This window comes from Mauremys mutica, chromosome 5, assembly GCF_020497125.1.
Source record: "Mauremys mutica isolate MM-2020 ecotype Southern chromosome 5, ASM2049712v1, whole genome shotgun sequence".
NCBI classification, from domain to species: domain Eukaryota; kingdom Metazoa; phylum Chordata; order Testudines; family Geoemydidae; genus Mauremys; species Mauremys mutica.
The window spans coordinates 28,510,283-28,530,629 of record NC_059076.1 but is presented as its reverse complement, the minus strand read 5'-3'; the positions used below and the strand labels follow the sequence as shown (position 1 = coordinate 28,530,629).

Below are 20,347 nucleotides of genomic sequence, written 5' to 3'. Positions count from 1 at the left end.
CCGTTTGAGGAAAGGTCGAAATGTAGTTTGCTTTTCAAAGTTACCTAGGGCATCAGTTTGCTAGATTTGCGGAGGCACGGGCAATACCATAAAATAAGGCATAGTGGCTGAAGGAATGAATTATCACTTGATTCCAAAGTTCCCTGATCACTTTCAATTTCAGAAAGCAAATTCCATGTAATTTAATAATTTTTAAAGAACAAAACAGAACGTCATTTACTACCCAAAATATTAGAATATTTGGTGTTTATTTAGGCAAGGATCACGTAAATATTTGTGAATTTAGACATTTGCATTAAACTAGCCAATTCTAGAAGTGAGAGATCAAGAGTGAACTAAGTAGTAGTCTTTAGATGAGTTCATTTCCCCCGCCCCCCCAGCACTACAGGGAAATAGATGATTTCAGAGCTAAAGCCACTGGAAATACCACAGCGCCACCAGCTGGATTTAAAAGATTTAAACAAGAAAAACTAAGTGTATTGGCTAGAAATCTGTACGGCTTCCCTTAATAGCCAGAGAGCACATGGGTGAACGAGAGACGGCAGCCCTTAGCGTGCAGAGACCTACGATTTTACAACAAAAGAAAAGGTAAAAATTCCAATGCCATCTCCTTGTGTATCCTATCCCTACAGCCCCGGCACAATGTGGAACACGTGTCTATTTTAGAGAGTTAAATTATACAGCACTTATCTCATGCATTGCGGTACCTAGGCAAGAACAAACAATAGGTAAACTCAACTGCTCTAAACTGGCCAGCCAGTCAGCTAGCTAATCAGATCCAACAAAGTGAGCGAAAGAAATGATCGAAAGGAAAAGCTGTCTGGAGAGGGACGAATATTGTAGTTAAATAGAATTGGATAAGGCAGTATTGTGCCTTGAGTTTTAAAGCAGAATCCCCCTTGATTGCTGATGACAAAGATTAGCTATTGTAGTAGCTCTACACCTAAAATCTCGCTTTAGCAAAGAAGCTAACTCCCTTGCAAGAAGTAACACTGAAGTCCTCTGGGCTGTCCACAGTTGACAGAGTTAAACATTTTCAAAGCAACCATTTTCATAACACAGTCACGTTACTTTAACCCATCCAACAAGCTATAGATGTTGCTGATAGCAGCATTGCTGCTCTCTTTAAAATTGTAAAAGGATATAATTAAAACTCAATTTTTAGGAAACAATCTCATAGGTCCTCATCTACTACCAACTATCACACTTACTAAATGATGAAAGCTTTTAAAATCTGTAATAAAATCCTAATTTTTAGTCCACTCTGTATTACTGGCCAAAACATTTAAAGCACAAATAAAACACTCTGTGCTAATTGTTCCCACTAGGTGAATTTTGGCTCTACCTCCATAATTTTATGTCAGTTTCTCAGTTTGTTCCACAGAAATAATAATAATAATAATAATAAATAAAAAAATTGTTTTCAGGCTAGTTACAAGAATAGCCAACTAGAAATTATATAATAAATAATGTTTTCATAATTTCTTCATATTTTCAGCTTTAAAATATCTTTGTGTAAGTCTAACCAAATGGTATTTGAATATTTTTCTGTATTGTAGTAAATACAGCCCTACTCCATAAAAACACAATGTAATAATGGTATTATATTACTCACTCTCTTCCATATGTGTATCCATCCTGGTATCAACTGCAATAGGAACCAAACTAATGCTTTACTAGTTTTTACTCCTAGTGGTTGTGTAGAACTAGTATAAACCAAGGCTTTTCCCCATTTCCCAGGCTCCACATTTACTAGATTCCAATTAGAAAGCTAATCTGGTACATCTGTGTAAACCAACTGACAGAAATGAGGATTTACGCAGGTGTCACCAATGGTATTATTTGGTCAGTGTAATCTTTTTACAGGTGACATGAGTGAGAAGGAAACCCAGCTTGATTGGCAGAGCATGGGTTGAGATTCTAGAGCTGATAACTAGGGTAAAAAAATAGACTTTATTCTGAAAATCATCATCAGAACAAGCTAGGAACCCAACAATATAAATTTTAGGCAGGCACTTTTCAGAATAAAACCCCATGTTAGGGCAAAGCTAGCCCGTTTCGCTGGCTGAGGAAGGCTTCTGTGCAGCAGAACTGGTGCATTCCACCACACAAGGAGTAGACTAGATGTGATAGGAACCAAACACAAACATATGTGTTGAAACTAGGGGTGCTGGTTGGAGTTTTTCTGTGTTAAGGTTCTGATTTCTGGGAAATAAGTGGTGTTACACTGCAGCCTTCCACCAAGAATATTGTGTTTTTAATCTCACTTCGCCGAGTGTATGTTGTGCCCATAACACATTGGAAGGCCCACTGGCTTTTTGGTTTGATCATGTTCATATCACTCCTTTCTCCCGCAACTTTTTCTAGTTAGTCATAAACACTGAGGCAGATAAGTTTTTGTGTGACTGGGTTTGTGGGGAATTGATACAGATGAACATGTGCACATGCCCGTGTAAAATGTTTCAAGCTGCTGATTAGGAAATAATACCATGTGGTTTAAGAGACCAACCACAGATAATAAATAGCAACCCCCAGCCCTCATAGTCTGAAAACTGTTTGTCCAAGTTTATTTGGCAACTATTTACAAATAACACATTTGCAGAAATTAGGTTCAGTTCCCAAATGATTTGCAAATATAATAAGCCTAAATTTGTCAGCTAATTTAATCACACCAATTTAAGTTTTAGCTAACAAATATGGATTTTAAAAACAGTTTCAGGTATGTGATCTGTATTTATAGCTACTTCCTAGGTTAACATGTGGACTATAAGTACTCTGTCTCCTACATCTGTGGGCAGGCTTCTTATTGGAAAGCACTCGGTCCCCCCCTCCTGTGTTCTTCCCCCAAACCACCACTTTTGTTGCAGCATGGGAAACAGGTCTGCTTTGTCCCTTGCCACTCCCACTGCCCTTCAACCTGCTATGGCCTTTTACTGCTCTGCAAGCAGTAATGCACTTCAGAGCAATGGGTGCCCCTTTGCAGGACTGACCCCTGAAGAAGTAAATGTATTCACTTTAGTGGGTTCTGTTGTTCTTAAACAAGTCACAATATTTTGAATGAGGTTAACTTTGTATTGCTCACATCTTCTTGTACGCAGATTTTTTTGGAGTTGTATAAACTGATTAGGAAACACTGCTTGTTCTTTAACACAAAAAGTGGGAGGAGTTCATTATTTGCAAGACCCTAATCCTGTAGATAGCTAAACGGTATCCAAACAGCAGCAGATATTAAGCTGTAAGGCTTGTAAAAAATCATTGTTGGGGACAAGTCCCTATTTTCACTCAGTGTTATTTTGTAAATCAACACACTTCTCTTTCTTACACTGCACAGAGAGCATGCTTTACACTGGCTATCATGAAGTAATGCTCAGGCCTTAAACAATGTATTGAGTGTTAGGAATATAAACTATCCACACTATTAATTTTGTTTGTTTTCTTTAGCTTATTTTTCCATGTGTAAGCAAAATAATTAGTAACACCATAGGTCAACAGAAATTACTCTTGCCGTGATCTGCAGTGAATATTCATACAGCCATCCCCACTGTATACATTTGAAGAAGCATGTTCACGGACATTGGGGAGGAATACAATTTATTAACAGTGTCAGTGTGCTATAGTGCTTCTCAACCTTTTTTTGGCTAGTGTGACTGTGATATCTGCTTAGGATACAGAGCCATAGTGAGCTAACATAGCCAATTTAAGGGTTTTGTTTCAGATTGATACTGTGCCACTCCATACCACCAATTTCAAACTGTGCCTAGCAAATTCATGTTATTAAAAGCTTCTATAAAGGTTGTTTTCAACAGCATCCCCCTGTCTCTTCTTCCAGGCTGCACTGGGTGCAGGGAACCATCTTGTGGTAGGTGCTGGTCTGGGCAGTGGAATGTGTATCTTGTGCCCCTTGCAAGCTCTCTACGGCCAACCAAGGAAACAGGCAGTAAAACTGCCAGAGCTTCTCTCTCACCTTTCCCCCTCTTCCTCCTTTCCATAGAGCAAGAGTTGCCTAGTGGACGGAGTGTGGTGTGGGTAAGGCACTGGGGTGAACCTCAAGGAACATTGGTTCAATTCCTGTTTCTGCCACAGGCTTCCAGGGTGACCTTGGACAAGTTGCTTAATAGTTCCGTGCTTTAGTTCCCTGTCAGTACAATAAGGATAATAATGCTTCTATTAAAATAATTCCTGTGCAGATAAGTTAATATTTGGATGGTACTTGAATAATCTGGTGATGTGGTTATCCAAATACCTAGATAAATAGTAGAGGAGCTACAGCAGAGAAGGAACAGCTGCTCAGACAGGAGAAGGCAATTAGGGAGGCGAAATGGTGCCCTCCCCGCCAAGAAGGGCTGGGTGAACCTACGCTTTCATCTGCAGGTGTTTGTGTGTCTATTCCCTGCTGAGGTTGGATGGGATAACTCCATGGCTTTTCATGGAATAGAGTGTCAGAAGGACAAATGCAGACAGAAGAGTCATGCACCAGCAACACATGGGAGCAATAGATTCTGTGCCACTCCACAGACAGCTGGGGTGGAGGCGGGTTGGCCAAAATAGTTACAAATGTCAATGAGAGGGTCCTGTTTGCACTTCAAAAAAACAAAACATTGTTTTGAGCTGGTTAGAGAGAGGCAGCCAAAGCCTCTGGCAGGGGCAAAAGACTTAGCTACCATGGTTACAGCTAATTAACCATGTGGTTTGGGCCCACATTCTCTTTAGAGCCAACCATGTCTCTAAGTGGTTTGAAACTTGTAGCATGGACAGTTCCTCAGAAATGAGACAAAACCTTGTATTTCAAATGAAAAAGAGAACAGAATGCAGCTGAGCTGCCAGTTCTGTCTCCTCGCCAGTGTCTCCAGCATTGTAGGGCACCACATTCCTAGTCATAAACCTCTAACTACCAACTTTGGTGAGTGTCAGGATATTTGTTGTTTTTATTAAAGCCCCAGCTCCTGGAGACATGTGAGTACATAAAAAGCGCAGCTTTCACTAAACTGCACACCCAAATTTCCAGCCCTTCCTGGGCTAGAAGGGGTTTAAACCAGAGGGCAAAGAAAAAGATCCCCACATTTAGTGTTTGAAAAATCATGAGATTTTTGACAATGTTCAGGCTAGGCACTGAGCTACAGTTTTGTTTTTGATAATAGAAAGTAGTCTCAGGTCTTTAATGTATTATGTGCCAGCACTATTTCCACAATGATGCTGAACAAACATTATTTTAGGAAACAATTCTGCACTTAAAAAAAATCACAGGCTTACCTAGCATATGTGGGAAATAGCTTATTCACTAGTAGTAGCGTTGCGCTAATGGGGCATCCTGTCCTTTAAATGGATGAATATTTGGGTAGGCAGCCAGGGGAGTAGCAGAGTGTCCTACATTTAGTGATTATTGTAGCAATTATTAGCTTTAGGTCTTGGACTGTTTGTAAGGCTCTGTGCAGTTGCAGAAGGATTTATATATATTTGGTAGTTTTGAGGTAACCCTTGCATAGAAAATGTAACATACATTCGTAGGTGCATGGTACCTTTAATCTTTGAGATCATAACGATTATGTATTTTTTTATTTATAAAAATTAGGGTGACAGGCATGTTTGAAATACAAAGTACCTTTTGCCTGTTTTGTAGGTAGCTTCTGGTGTAACTTCATTAGCGTACCAATGGTATTTCCAACAGCAGCTGCCTTATTAGAGGTGCTACTGCTTTTAATGGCCTAATTGCTTTTATAGGACTTGAGTCTTTTAATAAAAAACTTAGTTATCTGATATTCCAAAAATGAGCCAAAAGAGAAAATTGTCATAGACTAAAATATTAAAGCTGGTAAATGGCAAATTAATATTCCTGAGTGAGATTTTCATAAGTGCAGTGTTAGTTTTACTCCCATAGAAGTTAATGGATGTTTTACTTTTGACTTCAGTCAGAGCTGATCTAGTCTAATATTGAGTACTCTTTAAAATCCATCCCCTAATATTTATATAACCCCTTTCATCCAAAGATTTCTCAAATTATTTTGCAGACTATATGCCTAGGGGGGAGGGATAGCTCAGTGGTTTGAGCATTGGCCTGCTAAACCCAGGGTTGAGAGTTCAATCCGTGAGAGGACCACTTAGAGATCTGGGGCCAAAATTGGTCCTGCTAGTGAAGGCAGGGGCCTGGACTTGATGACCTTTCAAGGTCCCTTCCAGTTCTAGGAGATTGGTATATCTCCAATTATTATATTATACACTCCTGCACACAGCATAGGTGGAGGTGAAAAATGTTGTACATTACAGAGCCATGTGATAAGTGCATTGATCTTTGACCACCTCTCCTGCACTGTGTCCACTGATTCATCCGCACCAGGACTTACTCTACTATTTCAGATCCATGGAACATTCAAACAGCTGTAATTTAAAAAATAAAAATCCACATGCTACAAAGGCAGAGCGTTCCTCCCCAGTTTCATAGGCCTGAGATGCAGGATGGGTTATATTTAGTGCTGGATCAGCGATTGGTTTCAGTTCAAGATAGCATGATCCCTCAGGGCTATTTTGGAGAGGCAGTAGCTAATAATGCTTACCCATCTTTCTAACGCACTTTGACATCTATAGGTGAAAAAAAAATATGGGCCAGATTATAATTGGCCTTATCCAGGGCGGCTCCAGGCACCAGCACGCCAAGCGCGTGCCTGGGGCGGCAAGCCACGGGGGGCGCTTTGCCGGTCGCCGCGAGGGCAGCATGCAGGTTGCCTTCGGCGGCATGCCTGCGGAGGGTCCGCTGGTCCCGCGGCTTTGGTGGCCCTCCCGCAGGCATGCTGCCAAATCCGCGGGACCGGGGACCTCCCGCAGGCAAGCCCCCGAAGGCAGCCTGCCTGCCGTGCTTGGGGTGGCAAAATACCTAGAGCCACCCCTGGCCTTATCATATCCATGCAGTAGTGTAAGGTCCATCTTCCACTCCCTCAGCTCCGTGGGGGTTTTATCTGAATTGCTGTATGTTTGAGCAGGTGAGGAAGCGGGAGCATTGGCTGCACTAAGGCCTGGTCTACACTAGGGTGGGGGGTCGAACTAAGGTACGCGACTTCAGCTACGCAAATAGCGTAGCTGAAGTCGAACTACCTTAGTTCGAACTTCTTACCTGTCCAGACGCCGCGGGATCGAAGTCCGCGGCTCCCCCGTCGACTCCGCCACCGCCGTTTGCGGTGGTGGAGTTCCGGAGTCGACGGGAGCGCGTTCGGAGTTCGAACTATGGCGTCTAATCTAGACGCGATAGTTCGAACTCCGAGAAGTCGAACGCTACCCGTCAACCCGGCGGTAAGTATGGACATACCCTAAGTTACTGCTTTTCTGGAGTAAAAGGGAAAGAATGCTGACTCCTGGGGAAGCACAGCTGTGTGCCGCCCCTCATGCAGGGCTTGGCCTAACACTCACTCAAGCTCTGTGTATATGTAAGCCATGCTTTTTCAGATGAGGTTACTTAAGCACAGAGAGTTCTATTGACATGGCTGAGTGGCACTGTGGCCTAGGATTAGTAATTGACTGGGGGAACCAAGAGACCTGTGTTATGGTTGTTTGACTCAAACTAGACCTTTTTTATCGTGAAAGTTGGCTGTACTGTGCACATCCGTGGGATTAACAACCACATAGTGAAAATATGTATCTTGTGAGATATACATTTAATGAGCCAGGTTTATGCAGGTGATATTAGCAGCTTGATTAGAATAATAGAATATCAGGGTTGGAAGGGACCTCAGGAGATCATCTAGTCCAACCCCCTCCTCAAAGCAGGACCAATCTCCAACTATTTTTTTTTGCCTGAGATCCCTAAATGGCCTCCTCAAGGATTCAATTTACAACCCTGGGTTTAGCAGGTTAATGCTCAAACCACTGAGCTAATCCCCCCTCCCCAGTGCAACTTACTCCTTTAATTTGATCACCTGGTGTGACTTACCCACCCTCCTATATTTTAATATTGTGCAAACAGTGGGTTTGATTTGCCACTGCATTATTTCAGCTGTAAATGAATGTATGCCCAGTAGCATACCAAGCTAAATGTGTTGGTTTTAATGGAAGTACACCAGCATGAAACTGGAGTCAGATCATAGTGACCCAGGCCCTGTATATTCATTTAGCTACGCAAAAGACAAAAAACACTTGGATGTTCGAAAAGCAAAATGCTTCCTTTAAGAAAAAGCAATTTAAATTGCTAAGTGACTACAATGTAGTTACTCATTACATCTTTTACACAGCACTTAAAGGAAATAAATAGCTGAGGACATCATAAAAATCTTACACTGTCCACAAAGTTTTTGTCCAAATGTAAAGCAATGTATATTTCATCACAAAGCCTGACACTTAATTCTGACCCAAAATAAATACTACTCTTTCATCAGTAATTGTAAAAGATGAAAAGAAAAAAAGAAACTTTTCTGAAAAAGAAACATGGCTATCATAATATATACACATGAATTTCCCATTTTGAGCAGCCACAAAGGCAAATACATGTAGACATTGTTCCATACATTGCTAATGTGAGGCACTTTCTCATTACATTATGTATACAATTTCAAACTCAAGAAACAGCAGCTACAAATGCACAAGAATACTGCCACTTGATAAATGTGTTGCCTGACACTTTCCCCCAACAGTATCACTTAAAAGAAAATATTTAAACACCAAGGGCACAAAACCAATACATTAGAATAAAAGAATCCCACCTACTGAAAACACCCAACAAGCCATAGGTCAGAATTAAGTTCTTTTCCTCTGTGATGAAATACACATTTATTTGTATTTTATGAGAATAAAGGGCTAGCGTGTCCCTTTTTCCTGGTTAAAAATCATGATCTCATCATTAGCAGTGTCCCATTGAAATGTTCTCATACATGTGATTTGCCTTCCACAGAAATGGTGCAGGGCCTGCGGCCAAACCGGGCAGCTCTCCAGGGAGCCAGTGGAGACCAGTGCTGCCTGCAAGGAAGCTGTGCCCCCAGCACAAATTCTGGTTCCTGGCTGGGCTTCCCCATCCTCCCTAATATCACAGATTCCTCTGGGGCAATAGTGGGCTCCCCTTGGCGCCATGTGGCCCTTAAGTGGTGCAAGTCTCTTCACAGGGCTGAACTTCACCCACAGTAATTCACTTTTCTGGATGAAGTTGATATTGCAGTGTGCCCAGGTTATCCATGTTCTTGTGGAACATGCCATGGGATTTTTAATGCTCACAAGTAATCAGAGAGGAAAGAGTGTCTGAGGATTATAGCACTGGATTTAGGAGGCCTAGGTTGACTTCTAGGCTCTGCCACACACTTACTTTACTGTGTGACCTGGGGCAAATTACTTAATCTTTTTGTGTCTCGTTCTTCCATGTGTAAAGTGGGAGTAATATTTCCCTACCTCACGAGGGTGTCAAGTAGAGAATTTCAGGTGAGATACTGTGGTAATAGGGGGTGGCAGATGAGAACCTAAGTAGATACCGATTTTCTCTCGTCTATGAGATGATTCCCTCATGAAGTACATTGCTCTCTAATTTTAGGGCATTGGTTCAGATTTAGAGATTCCATAGGACATTAATCAGCCTCACAAACAGTAATCTGGCTTAGTTGATGAAATATGACAAGATCACAGCCTAAGATAATTTGGTTTAAACCAACCAGTCTTGATTTGCATTGTGAGTGCATACATGCACCTCACCCTGTTACTCAGAAAACTCTGTTGATATGACCCATTCTTATGGCCATCTATTTTACTAAAATGTTTAAAAATCCTGCACATAAGCTTAAGAAACCCAACAATCTGGGTTTACTGTAGGGTTAACAAGGGGAATAATCTGAATGTTGGTTGTGATTCAGTTGTTGTTTTGGGGCCTTTATACATTATCCTGGATCAGGAAAACTTACAGATAAGGCAAAGTATGTTTTACTTTTAAAGGTAGTCCACTTTGCACACCTGTACGAAATTAAAGCAAACCCAGCAAATAATAGTGCAGTTTTGGACTATTCATTGCTCTGCATACAGTGGGAGTGCTGACATAGAAAGGTGCACTTATAATTCTGCCTGCTTTACAGTATCCCAAGTAAGTATGGAAGACTGAGAAAATATTTCATAATAGATCTGAAGTAGTCAATGACGTAAAATTAGCATTTCCATTAGTAAAGATGAAAGAGATGACCACAGAAACGTTGGCCCTGATCACACTATAGTAGACCCCATGATAACACCCACCTTTTCTTGATTTGCATGGGTACTTTTTTTGTTTTGTTTTGAGATCTATACTATAGTTACTCCCCTTCTTAGACTCTAGGATCTTTTTATAATGTGGTTCTCTGGAGAGGGAAAAAAAAAGCTTTTCCATATTGTTCAGGGAAACAGTGAACTCTGCCTGTAACAACTGGATTTAGCCAGCATAGTTTAACCTACACAAAGCAGTCTAGATAGATGTTCTATTTGGGATATGTTCAGTTGGGTTATTGGAATTACTCTATAAGCAACTCATGTTTTCATGAAGAATCATTTCTATTTTCAATGGAGTTGCAATAAGTTAAACACTTGTCAGTAGTCCAGAGTAAAATTTGTATCACATTGTTTTGAAAGGAAGGAGAGATGTTTGCAGGGTTTTATACCCTGACTGGCAGACTTATTTTAGAATTACCTAGCTTTTAAGTCTTTTTATTGCCTTGCTACTTGCAATGAGTGTAAGTGATGGGAACAGGATACCCATGAAATGCAAGAGAAATGATCTAGTGCAGACTGGAGCACAACAAATTTCAAGCATTCATGTTTATCTTAGAGAAATGACTAATTCAGGCCTTGATCCTGCAAATACTTATATAAATAACTGTACTTGTGACTAACCCCAATGAGTGTAATGTAATAAGGTGCATAAGTGTTTGTAGGATGAGGGCCTCAGTTTGCCCATTGCTTTTCTTTTAGATGGAGCTATGTAACTTACGTTTTAAAAGAAAAGCATTAAGTAACTTTCACCAAATCAGTTTTCCCTTTTACAGGGCTTTAAATCAAACCTTAGCTTTTGCAATTCTCAGAAGGTGGAATTTTTTAGTTATAATCTAGCAATGAGTTGGGATAGCATGACATTTATTTGAAAACTAAAACACCCTGTCCCATATAACATTAATGCTGGCTGAGTGAATGTATGAAACGCTAGCACCACTTTAAAATCATGGTTCAGTTAATGAAAGCTGAAGTGTTGTGAACAATCCAATAGAAAACTTGATATTAATTTGGGTGCCCCTAAGTGACTACATCATGACTGATATTAAAGTAAATGCTAAAGGAATTAATATCAATTTGGCCATTAGTTTAAGATAGTAATGAAAATATGCAACCCAAACGAATAAAGATTGAGAATACTGTAATTAACTAAGGGGCATATTCTGCCACCTGTACTCATGAGGACATAGGCGTATGGCTACTCACAGAGTAAGTTATGATTTCATTTTAAATAAGGAGGCAGAATCTGGTCCTATAAAAATAAATCAACAGAACAAAATAGGCCATATAGCAAGAAAGTTTCTAGAACTTCTAGGCTGAAATTGAGTTAGGTCAGATACTGAGTGCTTCTGAATGTACTTGAGAATTTGGGGAGAATGCAGTTTAGGTCTAAACTTGATGCCCCTGTCAATCTCACACTAATTTCCATGAGAATTCTACAGGGGATATGATGAGAGGCATAGGCTCTGGTACTTACAGTTCTTGCTTTAAAGGATGTTTGCTATTTTTTTTCCCCAGTACATCTTACATATTCAAAAGAACACCAAAGGTGAGACTCATTCCTGCTCTAGCCCTTTACACCAGGTAAAGGGGATAAAGAAGTTCTACAAAGTTCTGGATCCAGCCAGGAGAGAATTTCCTCAGTGATGGAACTGAAGAAGACAGTCACAGGCTGCTTTTTGAAGGTCTCCACAAAAGCCCTGGTATAGCAGGTATGGCGGATAAGGGGTGTGCTGAGGCAGGACCTCGGAATGTAGTTCTGTAAAGATTTTGGGCAGCTCTGCAGCCATAAGTTAGCGAGACCTCCAGGGCTGTCAGAATTATGCCAGGGACTGCTTACAGCCACCTTAGTCCTCCCTCCCAATGCGCTAAGGCACAGCATAGAATCTGATAGGCACAATGGGACCTCCACCTTCTTGGCTTCTATGGGTTACCACAATATAAATGTTAAATAATGCACACTTTAAATTGAAGGATGCAGACGCAGTTAGACATTTCCATGTTATTTAGGACAAATAGGAGGAAAAGCAAGTTTAGAAAACAATTTTATTAGACAAATTATTTAGACAAATTATACACAGAAAGCTCTGCCACTTGTAACTGAGGCCTCCAAAAAGTGTTGTGTATTTGTATAATAGGCAACACATCAAAATAGGCCTATTTTAAATAGTGTACATGGTTAACAGTTTGTTTATAGCTAAAATCACTGCAACATCTGGTATGTCCCTACATAGCTTGTAAAGAAATTTCTCTCTTTTTTTTTTTTTTTTTTTTTAAATCAGAGTTGTGTATGAGTTCATGAATGTTACAAGGGGAAACAAGTTGTGCATGCTTTTAGACACTTGCTACCCTGGAAACAAAATGGCCATTTGCATGATAAGAAATTGTTCTGCCTTACACAGTAGACAATATTTGAAGATTTAGTACAAAAACATTGACAGTATAAGATGCTCCTCCAGAACAGAATTAGCATCAAAATAGAATAGAGCTGAAGAATATACCTTTTAATTTCTCCTAAAGCAAATCACATAGGCTGATTCCTATATCAGTTCTAGCCATAGAATGGGTTAGGTTAACATAAGTGCATGGTTGCGTAAAAAACCAAAAAAACAAACTAACAAAAACAAAGAACTCAACATGGGATAAGTTGCTTGTTTTCTACTTAACGACATTTCTGGTTTTAAGGATTACAAACTGAAAGCTCATTCTACATTTCTAACAGATAAGAGTGTTACTTTAAGAAGCTTGTGCCAAAGCAGGCACTGTTTTTGCTCTCATTGCTGTTCTTTCATCATTCTATACAGCTGGCACTAATATAAAAATTACACAGCTCCCCTAAATATAAATGAATATAGTAAGGGTTAAAATAATAGCTCAATCCATTTTTTTCTTAGCATAATATATGACTTTATTTAAGGCCACATCAATATTTCTCAAGGGTTTTTTGTCCCAGTAACACCATTATTGTATTGATTGATGGTACTGATTTGGAAAATAATTTCTTAACCTTCTATGATCTACATTTAAACTTCTCTAGAGCTGTATTAGTTATCCATGGATGTGGTTTACCAAAGAGAGTTTTCCATTGGTTAAATTAATTAAAAGTAAAATTACCAAGTTTAGCCTTATACACTGCTGAATAGCCAATGCAAAACCTAATCAAATGAGTTACATCTGGGTACAAACATTAAATTAACCCAGATGTTCTAATAAAAAAGTATAAAATAAGCTCTGTTGGCAAACAATACAAGTCAGAATAATATTAAAGCCAATCTCTTTTCTAAACAAAAAGACCCCCTGCACTGTATAGCTTTCCTGTATACAACACATTTTTACTAAAGCTTTATTAAATGAATTGCAATAGCAACGGCTGCCATTTTATAGATATATATACACACATACTTATGTATATATATTTATGTGATACTAATTTATTTAACACAACAGAGGCTTCTGCCATATGATACAGTTTACTGTACATAAGAAAAACTTTTAACACTGTACAATCACATAAAGGTCATATGCACTGTTGCAGTGCAAAAGTAGATTTAACTGTAGTCTTTACTGGCATAGTAATGGCTTTTTGTAATCCTACAAAATTGCATTCTCATATTATGTGGCCTGAATGTTTTTTTCCTTTTTTCCTTTTTTTTTAATTTGTTTTTATTTTACTGCAGGGTTTGCCTTTGGTCCACAGTTAAAAGGACACACAACAGCAGCGGAGCACTGAATGGATGCAGCAGAACAAATGTAAAGGATTGAAGTTATTGCAATTATATAAAAAATGGGGAAAGAGGGGAGATACAAACGCCCTTCTGTGAAATAACCCTCTATCTTTTATCCATATTCAGTGCACATTTCCTATACTTAAAGTATATGAAAAGTGTACTAATATAAAACTAGTGGGATTTCTTTTTTTTAAAGAAACAGGTGACAAGAGAAGAGAGGAGGAGACAGAGAAAGCAGGGGACAGGAGGAGAAATAGTGAGTTGTTACTAAGAATCCTGATTTTTTTTTTTAAAAAGTTACATCCATGTTAGTCCCATAATATTACAGCTGCTCCTTGCAAAGGGAGTCCTAAAAAGAAACAATGAAGAAGCTTGGTCTGAAGCTCATATGGAGGTGCCTCGATCTGGGTCATTACCGATATTGAGCCCCAGAGTAGGAGTTGGTTGGTATGGGATAGATGACATTGTTTTGATAGGACTTCTGAAAAAGCCCCCGTTAGGTGCCCTGTGCCTAAAAGGGCCAGTTCGGTGCTCAGGCATGTTGCCAAAGGAGAAACCAGAAGCGGCTTTAGCTGACAGCGTACGGCTAAGAGTCTGGATCTGTTCTGGTATGAAGGTTGTCGTGGTGATATGAGTGTTCCTGAAGTCACTGATTTGCTCCAGTGCTTGGCGTGTGGGCAACGTGTCAATGTCCAGTGGGGTCAAATCAATTGATGAGGTGGAAAACTGTTTATGGGGGCTGTCGTCATCTGTGCAGAGGCTGTTAACACGTCTATGAAGATGTTCCAGGTCAATTTCCTTGTCATCCTGGGAAAGAAAAAGAAGACGGGCCATTTATTGTTGCCACTTTTTGCTGGACTGAATCTTTACAGTGGAACCTGAACTGCCCAGGAAATGGGACTAAAACTTAGTTTAACTTTAACTAAAAGTTTGTGCCACGGGCGGCCAGTGACCTGGCCGTTGGGGGAGGCTAGTCCCTGGCCCTTCCCCTCGTGCCTGAGGCCTCGCCTGTCTCTTCTCCTTTTGCCCCCTTTCCCGCAGGAGCCCAGAGAACCCCCACCACAGCCCTCAGCCCAACGCCAGCTGCCCCGAGTCCCTGTGGGAGGCAGGCTGGCCAGCCTTGGCCATTGCAGAGCGCTGGGAACTGCAGGGGGGAACCTGGGGGCAGGGGCCTGCTAGGCTGTTGGAGGAGGCACAGTCTCCCCCAGCCTAGGATACCTGCCACCCCTGCTTTGTGCTAATTTACAACAGCTGAGGTCAGGTATAAACATCAGTGGTAAATCTTTCCAACTGACTGATGCTGACTGGATTAGAAGGAACACAAGTGCTCTTTAACCTTATAATTCATCTATTTTCAAACCCAGCATCTTAAGTACTAAGCTGCAGGTGCTACAAATAGATGCCTATCATGAAAGTGCACGTTTAGAGCCAGGCTATGTGTGATTTAGATTAATGACAGTTTGGTAACAATCAGCTTCATATAATGAAAATGAAGTGTAAACTCAGATAGCTGGGGTGATACCAGCTTTTCTTGAACTCCATACTGATAACTAAATGTGAGCTTCACATGGGAGCCTTGGAAGAATAGTAATATCCTCTTCATCAGCCTTAATTCTGGCTGGGCTTAGATTGATTTTTCTATTTATTAGCCGAAATAGAATAAAGCTGAACTTCCAAACCATTTTTTTTTGGGGTGGGGGGAGTTACTGGTGGCTCATTTGCAGGGCTGGCTCCAGGCACCAGCATCCCAAGCTGGTGCTTGGGGCAGCATTCTGCAAGGGGCGGCAGTCCCTGTTGTTTTGCCCCCAAGCAGCACGCCGAATTGCCGCCACGGAGAGCGGGGACAGTCCGTGTGCCCTTAGGGCGGCAGGCGTGTTTCTGCGGTGAGGGCAATTCTGTGGCAGCTTCTATGTTTAGCTGTCCGGGGCGGCTTCAGCTAAACATAGAAGCTGCCACCGAATTGCCGCCGCGGCGGAAACGCACCTGCCGCCCTAAGGGCACACGGACTGCCCCTGCCCTCCGTGGCGGCAATTCGGTGTGCTGCTTGGGGCGGTGAAAACTGTAGAGCCGGCCCTGCTCATTTGCAATGTACCAGAAGAGGATACACAAGATGATTTTTAATTGCCAACGGTGGCTTTGATTCTCCTCCTAGTTACAGTGGAGCAACTCCACTGACTCCATTAGAATCACACTGGTGCAGGTAAAAGGAGAATGAGGTCCATTGTACTTATTTTGGTGTGTGATCACACCCTCCTATCCTTGCCCTTTTTCTTCCTTAAACTACCCCAGAGGAATTTAATTAAAAAAATGTTATGCCAGGGTTATAGCAGAGAATTTAAATGCACAAAAGTAAAAAGATACAAAGCCATGGGCCTCAAAGTAACTGTAAATCATCTGTAGGCCACATATTTATTAATACTGAACTGCAAAGCATAACTCAAATATGCAAGGAATGTCCCCACTAATCAGGCTGTGGGGTTTATTCATCACAGAATGAAATTTTAACTAACCTTCTCAAAATTCACTTTAGTTTCCATGAAATCTACTGATTCTTCCAGACCAAATAGAGAAGTATCACAATGCATCATTCTAGGATGTCAGAGATACCAGAAATAACAGCAGCATGGGCCATAGTGGTGCATTTTTGACTTGCAGGCTTGATTACTGCAACTAATTGTAGGTGTGATTCAAAGATCACTGAATCAATGGAAAGACTCCAATGTCACTGAGGTTTAGATCACTGTGTCTAGGAATGAACCCATGCCCCCTGAAAAAGATCCACATAGTAAACATGTGACAGCCCATCTGCTTAGCAACACTGGTCACCAAATCTCTCTGTACTGAATACTGAGTCCAGTTCAAGGTCTGCGTTCTGTTATTCATGGTCCTTGGTACTTGAGAGACCACTTTTCCTTCTTTGACCAGGACCTACCGTGACAATTGTGAGACTCTAAGGGTACGTCTACACTGCAGTTAGACACCCGTGGCTGGCCCATGCCAGCTGACTCAGGCTCACAGGGCTTGGGCTAAGGGACTGTTTAATTGTAGTGTAGACTTCCAGGCTCAGGCTGGAGACCGGTGGCAGGGTCCCAGAGCTTGTGCTGTAGCCTAAGCCTATGGAACTCACTCCCCTAAGAGATAAAAGGTTACCACAGACCTCACTATTGAGACAACTAAATGTGGGATTGACTTTCCCTCTATAATTTATGCATGCACAGACCTGTCCATAGACATACACCACACCCACCGAAACAAAACCAAAACCAACTATACTAATCAAACTGTTTCTCCTATAGGCCGAGGAAGAAGGTGGAGAAAGATTGTCTGTTCTTAAATAATTGGGAAGTGCTCACGTGCTATGGTAACAAAGGCCACGGAGAGTCCAGACTGATACTCAGAGGCTCAGTCATAGTGCATAAATCATGACTTTGCCACTGTGGCACTGTTTAAAGTCTCCTCTTTTTCTAATTTTGAAATTTATAAAATAACTTTTATACTACTAAAATTTAAAATAGCAATCAAGCAAATGTTTAAAATTACCTCGCTGAGGAAATATTGCAACTTGAGCTAGGTGAATAATTTTTTTTTTGGTCTGCTGCCAATTCTAATGAATTGAAAAAAAAATGTTTGGATTGAACCTCGAACAACATCTTTCAAAATTTTTGGTGATTCAAAAAGAAAACAATTTATTTTCAAAAAAATTGAAACATTTTGTTTTGCTGTTTACCATCTTTGAACATTTTTGACTTCTCATTTCAAAATTTCCCTTAACTTTATTTTAAAAGTTGTTTGGAATCAAAATGTTTCATTTTGAAAATATCAAGCTTATTTATTTTTAAGCACTGAAACTATTAGATGAAGTTAATTTGTAAAATCTCAGTGTTGCTGAATCTGCATATTTCACCATAAATATTTCAGTCAAAAGATTTCACACAGCTCTACCTGTGACTTAGCTGAGCCTCTAAAGGGCTCTCCAATATTGCTGCTGATTCTTCTGCTATAAATGGGGTCAGACTGGAAAAAATAAATAAGTGGTATTCTTCCTGGTTCTGTCCACAACCCAAGCTCTGCACACTCAATACAGCACTCACAGTAGGATTGTGCATATCCCCAGAATATGGTTATTCCTTTTTCTCTCGTGTGTTTTGATGAGTAGTGAAATATTCAGCAGTGTTCACATTTAAATTATCATCAGGCTTTAGTCAACATCCCATTCAGATTAATGGGAAGAGTTCTCAAAGCTTTTGTTTAAAGCCGCCTGTAGACTCAGGCAGACATCACTGAATGGGTTACTTCTGGTTTACGACTGGCAACCATATTTTCGCAACCATAGGACAATTATTTTTCAGTATAAATGCTTGGATTCTGGAGCACAAGATGGCAGCCATGAGGAAAAAAGAGCTGGCTTGCTGACCACAAACTGTCCCAACATGGCCCCTAATTCTGGACGAGTGGCCTGGAAGAGCCAATGGATTTCATGGAAGCTAAAATGAATGTTAAGAATGTTAGTTAAGATGTAATTCTTTGCATGAGCCCCATAGATGGGATAATGGGGACATTCAGCTCTTATTTTCATACTTAATTCAGTTTTGAGTCAAGCTTTTCACATCAACTTTAAGACATAAATTTAAGAGCAAGCCAGTAAACAATATTAAAAAGTACAAGGAGGCCAACTTATAGCAGCTGAGGCAATGATAACTTTGAATTTCCAGACTTCTATTATTTGAAATACACATACACACACACAAAATAAAGTATCAATGTGAAGTTTCTGAAAGTTTGGGCTAAGTGACAATTTGGTATATTTTACTATTTAAGCATTTCCTAGTTTTAACTGAGAGTTTCCTATTTCAGAGGAACCCAGTTTAAAGAGAAGAGAGAGTTTTCCTTTTTAACAACAGTACTTGCCAGAAGTTTAAAAATAAAAATCTCAGAACTGAAACACTAAGCAAAAGGTTTTAAAAATTCAAAGATCAATGCTGTAATTAGTGAGTGTAATTATTTCTGATTATACAGCATAAGATTGGCAGGCACAATACTGGGGAAATTGCAGATAATGGCAAAACCATCACACACAAACTCGAAGCAATATCCTACAACAGGTGTCTATGGCTATGTAGATAGAAAAAGTGTAATTGGTGGTGATGCACTGTAACTTGTCAAGCATCCTGGATTGCTATAAAATGGCATATCTCCCACTAAACTCAGTGGTCTATAGTCCTCGGCATTTTAGAATTCCCTGAGCAAGATGTTAAAAAATGGGTGTCCATTTTCAGGTTTCTAAAAAATCTGGCCTGGTTTTCCAATGGGCTGAGCACTCTCAGCTGCCATTGACTTCAGGTAGAACAGAAGCAAATAGGAGTGCAAGTCCTCTGCACCTCCAAAAATCATATCAAGTTCATTTAGGAGCCTAAATATGGATTTAGGAGTTTAGCTTTGGTAACCTGTTTTCGAAAGTCTGAGCTATTTCATTTGGCGGGGCACGTTTTGAATGCCGGAGTGAAAGAGACCTTTCAAACTCATTGGCAAAATCTGGAGTTGATCCACAGTAGCAGGCATAATGTACTAATTACTGATGTATTACTAACATAGTATTCTACTACTAATTGTTGTGTTCCATTGAGAACAGTTCCCTGCCACACAACACCAGTATATAGTATTTATTTTCTTTTTTCATTTCTTTCTGGCTCTTCTAAAAAGGAGAGTCAGATTTCACAATACAGGTTTTCAGTGACCTTGCTCATCTTACAAATCAGAAAGCTGTGGAATTATTTCAGAACCTATGTTTTCCTTCCCCCTTTAGTGCTATAAATTCAAGACAACAGTATGCAGATATGAAATCAATGAAAGGGTCCTATACCTCTTTTGATGGAACCCGGGAGCCTTTCCTTTTATTCCACCATGTTTCCAGCATTGCAATGAAACAGGAGAGGACAATCCCAGCAGCCAGGATACAAAACACCCCTGCAAAGCTCTTTATGTCCAGGGCGCCTCCTTTCTGTTTGGTATCCACTGATGAGTATAGGTCACACTGACCATTCTTTGGCCACCATTTATGCTTCAGTATATCCATGTCTCCATTTTGCTGAAGTTCTAAAATCCTTGGGGAGAAAGTACAGAATCACCGATTATGTCAATGACAACTGAAGCTTACATTTGTACAACTGAAAGCAGAGAAGTGGTTGAGAACGTGACCATACCACTATTCCATCCCATGCATGTGGATGGCAAAACAGATGAGTTCACAAGGGATGACTAATAAACCAGATTGAGGAAGTTTCTTGGCTGGAATACCGGGCATGGTGCCCATCCCCTGTATTTATTTTTCTTCTTTTAATTACCCTCAGTGGAAGTTATGTGTATTTCTGATTGCATTTTAAATACAGAATAGCATATTTCTTTTTCTTGCTAGCCTATTTCTGTAATTT

General features: G+C 40.3%; 2 protein-coding genes and 1 long non-coding RNA gene across 9 annotated transcripts in view; 1 reads left to right on the top strand and 2 right to left on the bottom strand.

Moving 5' to 3' along the window:
• Nucleotides 1-1,693, bottom strand: part of SMARCAD1 (SWI/SNF-related, matrix-associated actin-dependent regulator of chromatin, subfamily a, containing DEAD/H box 1) — a 220,994-nt gene extending 219,301 nt beyond the window's left edge. Inside the window, exon 1 of the mRNA XM_045017696.1 lies at nucleotides 1,616-1,693. The gene's annotated coding sequence lies outside the window, so the exon portion shown is untranslated. The remainder of the gene's footprint in view (nucleotides 1-1,615) is intronic.
• LOC123370860 lies at nucleotides 521-20,210 on the top strand. Its single transcript, XR_006579597.1, has 4 exons — nucleotides 521-588; nucleotides 11,710-11,903; nucleotides 13,869-14,175; nucleotides 19,723-20,210. It is a non-coding gene; the product is annotated as an uncharacterized LOC123370860 (long non-coding RNA).
• The window catches only part of GRID2 (glutamate ionotropic receptor delta type subunit 2), a 1,103,852-nt gene continuing 1,097,715 nt past the window's right edge, over nucleotides 14,211-20,347 (bottom strand). For all 7 annotated transcript variants that reach the window (XM_045017699.1, XM_045017700.1, XM_045017711.1 and 4 more), the window contains 2 exons: nucleotides 19,780-20,020; nucleotides 14,211-14,726 (listed from right to left, as the gene is read on the bottom strand). In XM_045017699.1, coding sequence (XP_044873634.1) covers nucleotides 14,304-14,726; nucleotides 19,780-20,020 — 664 coding nt within the window. In that variant the 3' untranslated portion in view covers nucleotides 14,211-14,303. The remainder of the gene's footprint in view (nucleotides 14,727-19,779; nucleotides 20,021-20,347) is intronic.